The following is a 16203-nucleotide window of genomic DNA, read 5'->3' as shown; positions in this document are numbered from 1 at the left end:
TGCATTCCTGCGACATTATTTGGATTCCGTCCATCCAGCGTTTTGACCGATAAAAGTTAAGTGGGGTTTTGTAGGACCCATCGCTAGAAGGGTTGATGGCAGGATGGCAGCTAACAAAGGGAATGGGCTCGAGAAGAAATCAATCGTGGAGATCGAGCGATGAAATCAGCTCGTATGCAGGTGCTCGGTGCATTATTACTCCGCGGAATCTTAAGAAATAGTGACGGCTTCGGAACGCCTTCATCCAGAGTAATCCTGGCCGATGCTGATTATAAAGGGCACAGAACACTACTTAGGTTTGCTTAAGACGTCCTATTTATTATCCGTGGCCTGTCAGCAGTTGCAGAGGCTCTGAGGGCAAAGCCCAGCCAAGGTCTGTTTGCAGACGAGGATGCCGACACTGACGGAGATGACGGTGGAGGCCTTTTCGGCTTCAAGCCGCCATCCACAAAGACCCTCCCGTCCAGGACGGACACCACCAAGGTGTCGCCAGCCCAGAGCCAGCAGAGCAAGGTGGGCGTGCGTGTGCTGCTGTATGCGCGCTGCTCTACAAACCCGGCGACCCGGGTTCGATTCCCGCTCAGGGCAAAGGCGACCGGGCGTGGTGCAGTGACCACCCACTCCCTTCGTGTGCCGTGCTGGCCTTCATAGGTGCTCTCACTGACAGCACTTGCCCCAAAAGCCTGTTAAGGCTATCAGGGGGATATTTGTCTTTGCTGCTGTATGCACGGCCGTGAGCGCGCGTCCGTCCGCTACGCCTGTGAAGTGGAATCTCTCTGAACCTCCTTGAAGGTGTAAGATAGTATTTTAACCTCACACAATTTCGACCCCGGGGTCAGAATACTAACAACTTTGTTCAGTGCTTTTGACTCAAGACGCCTTGGGACATTCGTGGAAGGCGCCTTACAAATAAATATAAATGTTTATAATTGTAAATCGGCGAACTCCCACCATAATTATAGATACGTGACGAGAAGAAGTCTCAAAACTGGCTGGGGGATTAAACTACCACGGGGGGTGTGGGGGGGGTGTTCAAATAATCGAATATTTTAACCCCAGGGACAGATTTCTACGGGGATACAAATGCTATCTCACACCGGAGATTTTCACAAAACTCTTGCTGCGTGATAAGATGGAGTGAAATTCACATGCGACTGTGAATACCTTAATTCACGTGTGCTCACCAATCGAAAAAAAATCCGTTCTGTTACAGCCGTCCACCCAGCCACTTAAACCCAAGGTTACTTCCTCCCTCTTTGATGATGATGACGACGAGGTAAGGTCGCTGATTCACATCTTTTGGATAATTGAATGTGATTCCGAGCACTGTAACGATTACTTGTCGGTCATCGCCGAGACTGTCTTGACATTAAAACTCTGCTCGATTGTTTTCTGGTTTTACCAGAGTGACCTCTTTTCAACGGCACCCACTCAGAAGCCTTCAAACGAAGGCACCAAACCGAAAGCCACCGCCGGCCTCTTTTCTGACGACGAAGTAAGATTATTTCTATCTTTTAGCTCTCATTGTGGTATAATGTCATGTGAATTCGCTTCTAAAGCACAGTCAAGTGTGTCCAGTGACAAATTTGTCCACGGTCGGAATTGTAACATTCTACAGATGCTCACATATCCGACCTTAAAACACATCTCTGGTGCCCGGCGAGTCAGAAACGCGACGTTGTACCGTTATCCGTATATTCTGTTCAGGACCTGTGGGATTCCGCCAGTATACCCAGAGCCAAGGTGGAGAAACCTCAAGCCCAAGCCGCCGGGACATCTCCAGCAGCCCCGGTGGCACGGAAGGCCCCCAGCCAGGCAGCGGCGGAGTCAGCTGTCCCGGCAATGGCGGCGGCGAAACCTCCGGCGTCAAAGCCGCGCGCGGGGACGGGGTTATTTGACGATGACGACGAAGGGGATGACGACCTCTTTTCGGTGGCGGCGCCAAAACCGGCCAGGTGAAGTCTCAGCGCCAACCAACGTGTGGAAGCCTTCGCTCGGGGTTGCGGCATCCTCGTGAAATGTTAATCAAATCCGGTTTCATCCCGCTATTAAAGCTGAAAGATCATGAGCGCAATTGGCCAAACTTCTCGGTGCAGGACCCTCCTGCAGATGAGTCTTCCATGAGTAAAAGAGATTCGGCCCGTGTTGTCCATCCGCTGCCAGATTAGGGCCTTCACACCCCTTTGGCGTCGTGGGAGTTGTTTGACTATACTTCACCATGCTTGGTCAATGGTGAGGTGGTGAAAGCAGGGAGCATAGACACGATAATACGAAAGTGCAGTACAACAATTTATTTTGCTGCATTGCATTCTGCTGCCTGCAACGTAGCCCCACAGCAGCTTATAACAGCTGTGCTATGCACGGCGATCACCAATCCAAGCAATATCCAGGCTCAACTCTGCTTAGTTTCAGAGATCTGACGAGGTCAGCTCGTTAAATCATCTTGCATAACATTGCCAGTGGAACAGTTGGACTAATTTGATCCTGGTGCGCAGGTGTTACACACCTTGACAGAGATGCACGGATCTGTACCTGTCGGAACAGCACAATGCAGTTGTTCCCCTCGGCGCTTATTTTCTCGTAGAATATTTTTAAGTTCTCCGGCAAACTCTGGTAGTTACGTGACTAGTAGTTATACTGGATGAAGTGAAATATATTTTCCAGTTCGCTTGCAGACTTGAGTAGTTGGCACATGACTAGTAGTAGCCACAGCCATCGTGAGAGGTATTCTGGACGTGGTGTGCCGTGTGCAGCAAGCCGGGCCGGGCATCGCTGCTGTTCGAGGACAACACTGACGATGCGGAGGGAGGCTCTGCGCTCTTCGCCGCGTCTCTACCCGCCGCAGCCCCCGAGGCCGCCCGGCCGCCGGCACCGTCACACACGGTGCCGCCCCCCACACACCCCCACACACACGGCGCCCCCATAGAAACCCCCCCCCCCTCGTGCCTCTCGTCACCACCACCAACGCCACCCAGCCTCCACCACCTTCCCCCCAGTGAATTTAAAACCCAACATACGTCGATAATGGATTCATCGACACAATGTATAATGTCCAGACCCACAGCACCATTATCACCACCAGCACCACCACAATCAGAACCACCCTCGCCACCAACAACAGCAGCACAACCACCATGAGCACCTCCAGTGCTACAACTTGCATCTCGGCCGATCCCCGATGACTCGGGCTGCTCTCTCCCCGCAGAAGACGAAAGGGCAGCCGCTGGAGGCGCACTGGGAGGAGGACGAGGACCGGCTCCCCCCGCCACTCACCAGCTCCGTCTCCAAACCCGGCACGGCCAAGCCCAAGGTGCTCAGTCTGTTCGACAGCGACGACGAAGACGGCGACGACAGGGGTGCCGATGGTGGTCACGGAGACTCCGTTGACGGCGGCCGCCTCTTTGGTGGGGGCGTCAAAAAGCCGCAGGCAGCGCCGCGCGTGAACGCCGCGGACGGAGCTGGCGCGAAGCAGCCGCCGCCGCCGGCGGCGACCAAGGCGGCCAAGCCGGGCGTGTTCGACGACGAGGAGTTCTTGTTCAGCCGAAGTCGCGAGCAGGAGGGCGAGCCCGACGTGGACCTGTTTACGAAATCGGGAAAGGTAAAGGTGCAGCACTGCATACGCTTATTCTGTGCCGCTGCTGGCAGAAGGACCTACCGCCAGAGTAGCTCTCGAGAGCTTTTCTAGGGCAGGGTTCTTCATTGCAAGGCCCCGCAGGCCACTGGCGGCGAAAGTGTCCCCCCTCTGAAAATTAGTGAAGAACACTGGTTTAGAGGGTGTACCGGTTTCTTCATTGTTAGGACACATCGGCACAATATAGTCAGCTGCCTTATACCTTGGGGGGCTGTGTGTGGGCAAGCCCCCCCTTCCATCACTGTGGGAACAGTTGAGCACTGCCCAGTGGTGACAATCGGAGAGCGACGGTTAGAGGTGCAGCTCTGAATTGTCTTGTTCACTCCACTGCTGGCAGAAGGGCCTCCACTAGACGGAGCTCGAGAGAGGAGAGCGCTGCTTAGAGGGTATGTTGGTCTCATCTTCCACACTGGCCAGACCTCTTGGAAGCAGGGGGAGTACCCACACTTTGTCCAACCAAACATGACCTGCCAATCAACTGTCTGTGGTGTAGCCATTGCTAATGCTGGCAGGATAGAGGGTAGAGGGGAGAAGAAGAAACTTCAACTACGGTGACAGGAGGTCAAATCAGCAGCCTCTGGAAATCCAGTGTGCTGACCATCAACACCGCAGCAGCAGCATCTCTTGTTATGATTATTACTATTATGATTATTTCTCTTTCTGTACATTTCGGTGATGTAATGTTTTCACACTGTTCATGTACGTTGCTTTAGAATCCTTCGGAACTGCCGACGCCCAGCTTGCCTCCGTCCAAATCAAAACCCCCGTCAACAGCCATCGGGAAGCTGCAGGTAAAATGGCATGAAATAATAAATACCGTACGTACTCAGGAAATCCACGTTTAACACGCGTTCACACGACGCGTTTTCGCTTTAACACGGTTTTTTCTTTATGGAAGTCTAGCCCATGACAGACTACTCGCTCAAATACAAGTCTAGCACATACCGGACTACTCACTATAACGTGAGTCTAGCACGTAATGGACTACTCACTAGAACACTAGTCTAGCGAGTTAGAGACTACCTGCTGTAACGTGAGTCTAGCACGTGACGGACTACTTTTCTGAGCACCGTGGGTGTTGGCAGCGTTGTTGGGTGGTGCTGGGAGCTAATACTGTAGAACTATATTGCTGTTACTGATGCGCACTGTGATATTCGGTCTGCATTCCTCTTCCTCAGTCTTGGTTCTGGCATCATTGTGTGCATCGCGTCATATCACCATCTGATATTTTTCTCACTTGCCATATCTCTCGAACTCTCACACACTTTTTATTTAAATAAATGACTGTCACACGTAACATATTTATAGAAATACTATATAAACACAACACATGTAATAAATTAAACAATACAATTACAGGCTGGAACAGCAACCACCCCACCTTTACCATTCTTCCTTTGGGAAAATTACTCCCTCTTGAAGCAAATTCGCTTTACGGGGCAATTTCCATGAGCAAAACCCCCGTGGTAAGCGGGGGTACCTCCCGTACGTCTCATTTAGCTGTTATTTTCCTTTCGATGTTGTGATGTATGCGTGTTTCCTTGGCTCGTATCACGTGAAAATGTGCCCGATGTCTTCTGCCGAATGTGTATTTCCTGTAGGCCAGCTTGGCCATTGACCCTGCCAAACTGCTGCCTGATGGCCCCAAACCCAAGCCCCGCCCACCGCTGACCTCGTCCCACCAGCCAGCCAATCAGGAAGCAGCGGGGGCAGTGTCGGTGAAATCCTCGCCCGGGTCGGGGCCAGAGGAGGCAACAATCGGCTTTGAGCGGCCGGCGCAAGCAGACACGCTGCACAGCCTCGGCAAGGTACGAGTCCCAGGCCAGAGAAAACCTGGCCCGTTAAGACAAACTAAACAATTTTTTATTTTACCAGTTTAAGGCCCACTGAGCTATATAGCTTTTTTTCAGAAGTGACCTGGCCACCAATGATAGCTGAACGAAGTGGCTTATCATTGTGTGGACAATTATAGCGGCCAAATGCTCTAAACGCGTGATGTTGATTCTAAACGTGGAGGGGAAAACTGGAGGACCCGGAGACAAATTCACGCGACCACAGGGGAAACATGCAAACTCGACATATAGAGCAGCAGGCGTCAGGGTCAGGATCGAACCCACAACCTCCTGTATACCAGGCGAGGTAGTTAACATGTCGCGACCATGGTGCCCCCCCCCCCGTGATTAAACTGCGGTAACGAGTGTAGTGTTTTATGGTTTCATCGCACACGCTTGATTAGGTCAAATTTCAGGTTGGGTAATAAAAAATATTGCCGTGACTCTAATGCAAATAACATTGCTCTTGACACGCAGAGTGAGTAGGGAAGTGCTAAATCTCAGAGATAGCTCTGTGGTGTCCGACATAAGAGAATCACATCCAACCACCACCTTGTTGTGTTTCCACTTCAGAACCGAGCGAAGGTGGGTGGGAATAGACGGCCGCCAACTCGCGCCGGACTCCGCCTGTCAAGCGAGAAGTCTGACGAGCCGGACGGGCCGTCCACATCCACGTCCACGTCTCCATCGCTTTCGCTGTCGCCTTCCGAAGACAAGGACGCGAGGTCGCGGCCATCTCCATTGATGGCAGGACCGGCTTTCTCACCACCACCAGCGGTTCCAGCCGACGTACCATCTCCTCTCCAAGGCGTTGCGAGCATGCCGAGCCAATCGGTGAAGCCTAGGCAGAGACCGTCCGCTGAGAGCTCGACACCAGCTAAGGCCGGAGCCAATGCCGTGAGCGCGGTAGCTTTGGACGAGGGATTAAAAAAACCAGCCGCAAGCAAACAGCCAAAGTCGCTCGACATGTTCCTGTCGGACGAAGACGACGAGCTGTTTGGCGGCAGCAAGGCGAGGAAGCCCGCAGTGATCACCGCGCAGCAGACAAAATCCACCACAGGGTCACGGCCCGTCCTCAGCGACGACGATGACTTATTCGCGCCGCTGTCAAAGCCTTCGAAAGCGAGTGCGGAGGAGGAGGGACCATCGGCCTTATTTGGAAGCAGTGCTAAAGTCGTTGGTGGCGCCAAGGCTTTGGGAATCGGCTCGGACGATCCGTTTGATTTCGATGACCTCTTTGGCGATGCTCCCAAGGCTTCAAAAGTGCGTGCTGTGCCACAGCAGCCGAAGGTGGCACAGTCACCGCAGCCTACCGCCGCCACTGCAGCGGAGCCGCATTCCAAATCTGCAGCTGATGCCCTCGACGCCCTGTTTCAAGACTCGGTCAAAAACGCAGCGGTGCACAAGAAGGCTGCGTTGTTGGATGATGAGGACGATGACGATTTGTTTGCCGGTCTGACGAAGCCCAAGAGCGTGCAGCCTGGCGCCAAAATATCGGACCCGGCCGAGTCGAGCCAACCGCCACGAGAAGAGCCCGAGGATAAAATGGCAGTGGTGCCCGAGTTTGAGAGCCAGAGCTACGGGACGGTTTTGTTTGGCGGGGCGCGCGGCTCCGAGGACGACTCGCAGAGGAAAGATCTGACGTTCAGCGAGTCGGACGACGATGACGGTCTGTTTGGTGCCAGCACCAAGAAAGTATCAGAGGTGCGACCGAAGAGCGGCAGCAAAGCGTCAGCGACTGGCATTGCACAGGTGTGTGCAGAGGGCTCTCTGCTCAGTGATCATGACTGGACCTTCGCTATAGACCATCTCCCCCCCCCCCATATTAGCTAGGTCGGGGGGAGTGGTGGTGCATTGGTTAGCTCACTACGCTGTGGCTACGTCACCTGCGTTTGATTCCAGGCCTTGGTTAATTTTGGTGTCGAGTGATATTTGAACCGATCCTGCCCCCAACCCACCTTTCACTGACCTCCACTGACTAGAGTGGTGAAGTAAACAGTGTCGGGTAACTTTCGTCCAGCAGTGCGTTGACAAAGGGCTTTGTACAGGATGGCCCAAAAGTCAGGACATGGGATAATTTAATGTATTTTAACACTGGCATTAAAACATTTTAATTGTGTAATCTTGAATTAATGTTATCTATTTTCTTTAATATATATTTTTCTTCTTCCTGGAGGGTCATCTCGAATTCGTCATTTACAAAACTCAACCAAGAATCCTGAATCAGTTGAGACAAAACATAATTTATGAATGTTCAAAGGTTACACCTGTAATCTTTAAAAAGTCCTAAACTAATTTAAAAAGAGAATTCATGCATGCATTAATGTTAATGGAAGTCAGTTCTCAATGGATACTTCACTATACCACCTGATCCCAATTGGAATAAAATGTAAGGAAATTGTAATAAAACAATTTGGAAGTGTTTCCACCCTCAGCACATCAAAGTGTTATTTCTCAGAGAAAGTATTTCGTTAACATTTTAGCTTACGGTTTGTGCACTCGTAATGTTGAACAAGCGCTAAGTGAAACTGTGATCTTGCACACTTGCTTGCTCATTTCCAGGACGATATATTTGGGGGGGCGGCCAAGGCCAAGCCAAAGTCGCACACTCCCAAGAACGTGTTTCTCGATGACGACGATGACGCCGACATCTTCGGAGACATCTTCCCTGGGCCCGGGTCGAAGACAAAGAAGGCGGCGGTGTCTGGAGAGGGGACGCCACGACCGCCGTCCAACCTCGCCAAGCCAGCAAGCGCTTCCGTCTTTGATGCCGACTTTGGTGCGTGTAAACTACACTGAACTAAACAATTTTTATTTCACAGGTAAGGCCCACTGAGCTATATAGCTCTATTTCAGAAGCGACCTGGCTACAAACGATAGCTCTACGAAGTGGTTTTTCATGTGGAAATTCATTGCAGCTTAATACTTTAAATGCATGTTTCTAAATGTGGAGGTAAAAACCGGAGGACCCGGAGAAAAATCCACACGACCACGGAGAAAACATGCAAACTCCAAACATACAGACGTCAGGGTCGGGATCAAACTCACGACCTCCTGTATACCAGGCGAGGTAGTTCACATCTCGCCACCATGGTAGGGTTACCACGCGAGACCCAAATTTATGATGAATTGAGACCAGATCGCCATAATTGAGAATCTGGGCATGGAGTGATGACCTCAGGCCATGTTGCATAAGGGTTGTTTGTCTTCCTGGCAGCTGAATGGCTGGTGCATTGGGAGTAAGGACATAATCCTTAGCAACAGCATGAGTTTGCGTTCTAAGCTCACTTGAACACCGGTCTATCCATTTTTCTCTCACGACATTTTGGGTATTACAAAAATCCCAGCCTACCAGACTTTACGAGCATTTTCTGTACTCGGGCCCCCTTGTTTTGTCATGAATGTTTAAACACCTGTATTCAAGTCTAATATCTTGAGCCACCTGGCCACCTTCAGTTAGAGAAGGTTTTCATGCAAAGAGTGGACCACGTGCTCGATCGTGTGAGGCAGAGGAGTCCGGTAAGTAGTAGTGATATACACCAAAGCTTTGTTGAAACTTGCCGCCGTTTGTCTTTTTTATCCCCCCCCCCGGCAGATGACATCTTTGTGGTGGAAAGCTCCGCCGCTTCAAAGAAAACGACGCCGTCACGACCGGCTGAGCCAAAGAAAGACAAAGTGGACACCATTTTCACCGACCCACTCAACGCACTCGGTGGTCCATGAAGAAGAGATAAAACAAACAAAACATTGTAACGTCTTTTATATATATGTATGTTAAAAAAACACAAATGGCACTTTTATTTCCAGGGTAGAAGCTGCAGTCTAGCATTGCTTTTTTCTAACCTGTGCTGCTGGTGGTCGGCAGTCGCAGTGCCGAGACGTGATTCTATTACTGCTAGAGGAGGCTACGGTGAAGGTACACAGATGTAACGAAAATTCTTGACACCAATGCCGCTTTTGACTTGCCGCGCACCGAGCAGTTGTAGAAGCCCGACCAAAAGACCCACGTGGGGAGGGAGGGAGGGAACAAACGTAGGGACGCCGTGAGCTTTCGGACATTTCTATTCGTCAATTAGAAGTTGGGGAGAATAGGCTTCTAGAGACAGGCGACACAAATATCCCCGTTTCCACAGACACATCTGGTCCGCACCAGCGCGTGTGGGGCCCCCCTCACGGTCCTGGCGGTTTCCCACTGGCTGTTTTCCGTGCCAAGCAGTGAAACTCTGTCCTCACAATACATTTGAATTTGGCATGGGGGGGGGTTTAATCATTATTGTCATAAGCGACAGATGCGACCATTTTCTTTTTCTAACCTTTACTCGGCATCTAACGGATTCACCATTCCCCCCTTCCCCATTGATTTACTGAATTGTCACGATTCAATTATTTTTGTCGCCATTTTTGCAGTCTTGTATTTAATCTTTTGTTTCGTTCGTACACCGTCGGTCACCGTTAGCCAAAATGTGATGGTGCATTTTGTGCAAAAAAATCTCTTGCACGCATGATTTGGTGCACGTAAGCGTAGGAATTCATGTTTTTTTCTGTTACGAATCGGGGCAGCCGTTACTTTCTTACTGTTTACCATCCCAAAAAACGTGCTGGCAGGGTGGTGGTCTGAGGTTGCCAGTCGCTCTCCCTGGCTTGGCTGTTCCCTGTACGGTGGGAAGAGGCTGCTCTTGGCTTTTTGCCGTCGGTAAATTCAGATCTGTACGGAGGGACGTGCACATGTTAGTCGGAGGCTTTATAGAAATGACACTTTAACCAAGAGCTCTGTTTAAAATTAAATGATATTGTAATAATACTTTACATTTGAAGAAATCTTTTTAAATAACACTTGCTGCTTACGTTTGTTACCTAGAATCCAGCATTACACAGAATGGAAGAATGCCTTGCCTTACTAATTACGATGACCTGGATTACTATGGCATATTACACTTGCAATATTTATATACGTTAAATCGGTGCAGCAAAACACATCGTATTCTACTTCCATGATTGCATGTCTATGTTCTCCACCTTCACCAGTCCGTATGGACCATCGTATGGTGAAGTACGGTTAAATAACCCCCTCGACCTGTGCTGCTTGGGGAGGCCCTCACTCAGCAGTGATTTACAAATGTGTACGTATGTACGTACGTACACATGTACGTACATACGTACACATGTACGTGGACAAATTGGTGTCTGGTTAATGTCATCGTCGCATGTTGCTCACGCTTTGTGGTCAAAGGAGTAATTTTTCGTGATTCAATGTCACATTTTTTTTTCGAGTGGCTCGCAAACTTCACACATTCTGAAACAGCCTCCTTGGTGTACCGGGAAATTGGTCGTTGGTTCACATAAACCCATGTGCCCACTCTCAGGCTCTCAGGGCCCCAGTTTGAATGCAGAGAGTTGCCTGTGATTAAACTGAGTTTTCAAGTCTATTGGTCACAGCCCAGTCACGAATAGCTTTTAGGTTTGGTTTTGGCACTTAATTTAGTAAAACATCAACTGAGGACAATTAAAACATAATTTTGACTCGTGCAATGAACATTTCTCGCGATGGGAGGGCCGGTGGGAAATTGCTGCCCCCATCGCATTTCCATGGATCATTTGCAAACCCGAGCTGATGCACTCACGTGCGAGAAATCCGCATGGATTCTTGATCTCATCACGCTAATTGCACAATAAGGACGACATTGGGGAAAATGTATTTTCTAAACGTATACAGGTTTCCCTCACTTTATGCAGCATAGATGCACAAAGCGAAACCACCCGAGACAACTGCCGGCCAAGTCGCTCGCACAGTCCACACAATGTTGCCCCGCGTCCGACCGCATAGGCACATACGTGGGAGTTCAAATCACATGTTGCGAATTTTGGGTGAAAATAGGATGACCATATATACGCAAAATCGCACAAACCGGACACGCTTAAAGCGAGGGAAATGTGGCATATCGGTTTGTCATGTGACAATTATGTATCACATTTGCAGGAAAGTGCACCCCGTACTGTGTGATTGATGACAGGCCACAATTCACCAAGAGTCCTATTAAAAATATATTCACTGGGTCCATCTTCGAAGGCACAGCGCACTTTTCCGAGCGTTTCAAATGGATTCTTCATCTCATGACATGGCGTCGATTACGCACTTGGATTAAGTTATGGGTAAAATACAAAAACATTTAATTCTGAACGTTATCCATTGTAAACCGATCTGGGTACCCTGGTCTTAAATTATCACCGAATATATTCTGTATTGTTCGTAGCTTGAAATACGGATGTGACGAATAGCCACTGCCAGGCGCAGAGATTTTCCAGGTTGCTTTTCCCCTGACAGACCCACGTGAAATTAAGTTCGGATTGACCCGCATAACACGTGGTAACTGAAATTAGGAAGCCGTTGCGATGCACACGTCTATAGATGCGCGCATCAACCAACTTGAATGCTTGGCTAGACATTGCACATGCGGATGTAACTTGACCAAAAGCAGATGATAATAGTTGGTGGAGACTTTATATTGGGAGCGAAATGCTCTTCAGAGGTATTTGGAGCACATTTTATAGAGACAATTTGTGAACTTAGATTAAGTACTTTTTTAATTTTTCCCCCCCGAGTGATTTCGAGCTATAATGCTGTCGACTGAAGATCTGGAGAGTTTCTCAAGAGCCATGCTGTTGTAAATCATAATAATGAAACCTTAACTTGATTTTTTTCAGCTTATAACATTCTGTTCACTTTTTTGTATGTAAATATAAATATCCATACAATTTTCGTTTCCTTTTGGAGGGGGTGGGGGGTTATATTAAATTTGCAAACGAAATTGTGTGCTTGGCAAAGCAAATCTGTGGTTTAAAAAAAAAAATCCAATTGACCTGTGAATATTTCAGAATACGTGAGCCCTCGTCCTCAGTTCTCACACTCATGCTGTCCTGCTCCCCTGTGTTGCTTTTGAGTCGTTACCCCCCGCCGCGCGTTGTGGTGGCAGACGCGTCCCCTACCACGTGCTGGGATTTAAAAAAAAACGTGGGACATCGTGCTGGACAACTTGTCGGGGGCGAAATAAAAACACTGGCTCGCGTAACTTCAGAGCGGGCGGGAACCTTGCAAAATATTGCTGGATATTCCATGCCATGAGGCAGGCCCCATCGTCTCGATAACAGGAATGCACTAAGTCTGGGGTCTGGGGACGTCTCTACGGCCCTTAAACAGTTTCACGAGGTGCAATTTGATTCGCAATTTTAGGTACTGATATATATAATAATAACTTCATTTCTGTAAAAAAAAAATAACTGCCTTTGCTATAATTAAAAAAATTGTTCTGATTGTACTGTGCATTAAAGTATTATATCATTGATTCATTAAATGTGACGACGTAAATTCATCTCATGTGATCAACAATAATTATTTCATACTTATGGACAATAAAGTGTTAACACTTAAATGATGCTGTCAAGGTTCGGTGTCTTATCAATATCCGGATGCTTACCCCCTACCCCCAGCCTGCACAAGATTCGAGGGTCCTGATTCATTTAAATAAATAATGTCATCGTGGTGAATGCTCACGAGCCACTCGTGGCTTCATGCATCATGTGAACCCACTATATCTAAACATGAATTTAAAAAAACATTGATTATTATTCTATGCACATGTCTCAGCTCAGACCGCTTAGATCCTGGTTCGAAATCCGGGCAACGGGCTGTCACGAAGTCGCGTTCTCAAGTGCAGCAAGTTGATGGTCTCAGCCTGGTCACCGTTGATTGCAAACAAAAAAAAAACCTAAAATTGAAAATCGCATTCCTATAATTTACCAACGCCACGAAAATTATACTCGGTGGCTGAGCGGTCGGGGCAGAGCCGGCCCAGCTACTAAGCGACCCTTGCAATTGCAAAGGGCCCCGTGGCCAGCAGAGGGCCCCCTAGAGTCACTGCTAGCTAGTGGGTGAAAAAAATCATACATCAAAGGGGCCTCCAACCAAATTTTGCTTAGGGCCCCCGAAGGTCTTGGGCCGGTTCTGGGTCGGGGAAAGTGTTGCCGCTTAATGTATGAACCAAACGTCACTTGTGAAGGTATTTTTAAGGGGCAGCGAGCTGCTTCCGTGGGTAATTCTCTTGAACACCAATGTTTGCGCAGATCCGAGTGGATAGTTTCGTCCCATGACGTGACGCCAATGGCTCAGTCGGGATAACCTTGAGGAATAAGGCCAAACAACAGCGAATTGATGCATTCTTACACGCATGCTTTACCATCGTCCAGGCGTTTGCATCAAACACGCATCCCACTCTGCTACTATGCGACATGCAATACAAATTACATTTGTTGTTTAATTCCTGGTGGGAAACGTCGATGCAGGAAGGCCTGTAGACTTAACACAAATATTATTAGATTGTGTATTGTTAGGTGAAACAAAGCATCGAGTTCATTCCCATTGATGATTGAGAATGTGCTCAGTAAACACATTCCTGCGGAGGGAGCTGGTAGGAACGTTGGGTTGCTCGGTCAATGGCCAGGGTCAACGGCGGCGTGGTGTATTCCGCTAATATGCCTGACTGTGAGGGCGGGCACAAGCCGGCGTGAGTAGGTTAAACGTTGAGTTTATAAGGGCACCACGGGGTGACCAGCCCCTCCCCACCCCTCCCACCCCCCAATTTTATTGAACAAATAATTTGTTGATGCTTCGTTGGCAGTTTGTACTCTGTAGAAGGGACAGTTCCCGAAACCTCGCCTTTTATCTACAGTATTTTTCTTTCAAGGCAGTGTTGTTGACGAATTCGTTATAAAAAATCATTTTTATTGGGTTGTTAGTATGCATCCATAATACAGGTTTTTGGTTTGTTTGTTAGATCGCATAAATATAAATGTGTCGTTAACCCCGCCACCACCCGACACAGCCAATGAGGAAGGTATGCAACCCGGTATATGTATCGAGTTTATTGAGAAAGAATGACTTTTTTTGAATGGAACTCGGCCACTTCTTATGGAGAATGTTGCATCGTGGACATCGTGAAGAGGAGGTCTCGTGGTCACGCTGACCTCGTGTGTGGCTCCTTGGTCTAGGCCCTTTTTTCTGCCAAGGGCCATTTGGATATTTATAACATCATTCGCGGGCCATACAAAAAGATCAACTTAAAAATTAGCCTGTTATATTTGGTCAAACATGTAATTAACTCACCCCTAATGTGATGGCTGGAACAGACCAAATGATGTTCCCCACCCCTGATTCTCAATTTCCCCGTACAAGAATACGGGGTAAACCGTATGGGTTGACAGCTTTGCTATCTCTATGTATCTCAATGGGTATTCCGCACCTTACCATAATAAAGGCTCAGTCCTTTGTTATGTAGACTAGCCGTAGTCTCAAGCCACACCTTACCATAATAATAAAAGTGGGCCGGTCCTGGCCCATCCTCCCTCCCCTCAACCAGTATATATACGGGGTAGTATCCCTTGGAATCTCTCATTTACTTGATTACAGCAAGCGTGCTGTGACGGTTCCACCTGAAGACGGAAGCTTGTGTTGCCTCCGAAACGTGATTTTTTTATTTATTTTTATTTTACTTTTATTAATTTTGATTTTTTTACCTACGTGACTTTACCGAAAAAACCTAAGAATATGAATACTTGCAGTCACTAAAGCTTCAAATCTAGAATCTCTATGGGTCTCTATGAATGGAATTGTGCCACTTCTTGTGAAGGATGGTGCATTGTGAACGTCGTGCAGAGTAGGTATCGTGGTCACGCTGACCTCCGGCGTGGCTCGTTGGTCTAGGGGTATGATTCTCGCTTCGGGTGCGAGAGGTCCCGGGTTCAAATCCCGGACGAGCCCAGCAAAAAAAACGCTCGCTTTTTTGTTAAACTAATTTATAAAGTTGTTACATGTCGTGCGATTTAAAAAAAACTTAGGGCGTTGTGCTATTCAAAATGTTAGTTTTACAACTACGTTGACTTTATTCACCAATGCGCTTGTTCTTAAATAAGTTGTGGTCCGCAGTTGAAACTTTGAACAAAGGAAGTGTTGTCGCCGACTCTGCCGCGTGGTTGTCGATTCAATTCCACGATTCGACGGGGGAGGGCGCCAAAGCTGGCAATGAAACCTGACGGAGAATGCGTCAGAGAAAAACAATCATTTGTATTTGTATTTAGCGCGATACATTTACACGTAACGCGTCTAAAAGCGTTAACGTGATGGGGTCGCGTGTATTTCACACGTGAATGAATGTGACGGAAAAGAAAACCTGTTTTTTTTTGTATAAAAAAATAAGCGAACTTGGGCTCGTCCGGGATTTGAACCCGGGACCTCTCGCACCCTAAGCGAGAATCATACCCCTAGACCAACGAGCCAGCCGACAGAGAGCATCGCTCACGGGCCTCATATAGATCGGCCTATGCCGTGAAACTCAACAAGAAACCTCTCTGAGTAGTTCTCTCAAGCCCTGATCCTCCACCCTGTCTGAGTTTAACACGCAGCCTGACTTATTACAAACCACTTGGTCACCCCGTGCCATTTATAAATCTCGACGTTCATCCTACAAAGTCAAACAAATAAACTATTGTTGTGCCCGTGTTGAAACGGATGTAGGCCGTATGGACCTAATAACTCAATTTCCCCGTACAATAATACGGGGTAAACCGTATGGGTTGACAGCTTTGTGGGTCTCTGTGTATCTATGGGTTTCTATGGATCTCTATGAGTCTCTGTCTATAATCCTAACCTGTCAACCCCTTATCAGTGCCCGACCTTATTACAAATTCAGA

General features: G+C 48.3%; 1 protein-coding gene and 2 non-coding genes across 8 annotated transcripts in view; 2 read left to right on the top strand and 1 right to left on the bottom strand.

Moving 5' to 3' along the window:
• The window catches only part of LOC144942940 (WASH complex subunit 2-like), a 29184-nt gene extending 16294 nt beyond the window's left edge, over positions 1-12890 (top strand). For 2 of the 6 annotated variants that reach the window (XM_078869982.1, XM_078869981.1), the window contains exons 15-25: positions 338-513; positions 1214-1276; positions 1406-1495; positions 1708-1955; positions 2754-2883; positions 3206-3598; positions 4345-4422; positions 5233-5439; positions 6037-7215; positions 8026-8242; positions 9059-12890. In XM_078869982.1, the coding sequence (XP_078726108.1) occupies positions 338-513; positions 1214-1276; positions 1406-1495; positions 1708-1955; positions 2754-2883; positions 3206-3598; positions 4345-4422; positions 5233-5439; positions 6037-7215; positions 8026-8242; positions 9059-9186 (2909 nt within the window). In that variant the 3' untranslated portion in view covers positions 9187-12890. The remainder of the gene's footprint in view (positions 1-337; positions 514-1213; positions 1277-1405; positions 1496-1707; positions 1956-2753; positions 2884-3205; positions 3599-4344; positions 4423-5232; positions 5440-6036; positions 7216-8025; positions 8243-9058) is intronic. The other 4 variants (XM_078869984.1, XM_078869983.1, XM_078869986.1 and 1 more) reach the window with 4 other exon arrangements.
• A 2312-nt stretch (positions 12891-15202) lies between these two features.
• On the top strand, positions 15203-15274 carry TRNAP-CGG (transfer RNA proline (anticodon CGG)). Its single transcript has one exon. It is a non-coding gene; the product is annotated as a tRNA-Pro (tRNA).
• A 443-nt stretch (positions 15275-15717) lies between these two features.
• On the bottom strand, positions 15718-15789 carry TRNAP-AGG (transfer RNA proline (anticodon AGG)). Its single transcript has one exon. It is a non-coding gene; the product is annotated as a tRNA-Pro (tRNA).
• Positions 15790-16203: the final 414 nt, after the last annotated feature.

Source organism: Lampetra fluviatilis, chromosome 29 (genome assembly GCF_964198595.1).
Source record: "Lampetra fluviatilis chromosome 29, kcLamFluv1.1, whole genome shotgun sequence".
Classification (NCBI taxonomy): domain Eukaryota; kingdom Metazoa; phylum Chordata; class Hyperoartia; order Petromyzontiformes; family Petromyzontidae; genus Lampetra; species Lampetra fluviatilis.
Note: the sequence above shows the minus strand (reverse complement) of the source record. Positions and strands in the feature narration are given on the sequence as shown.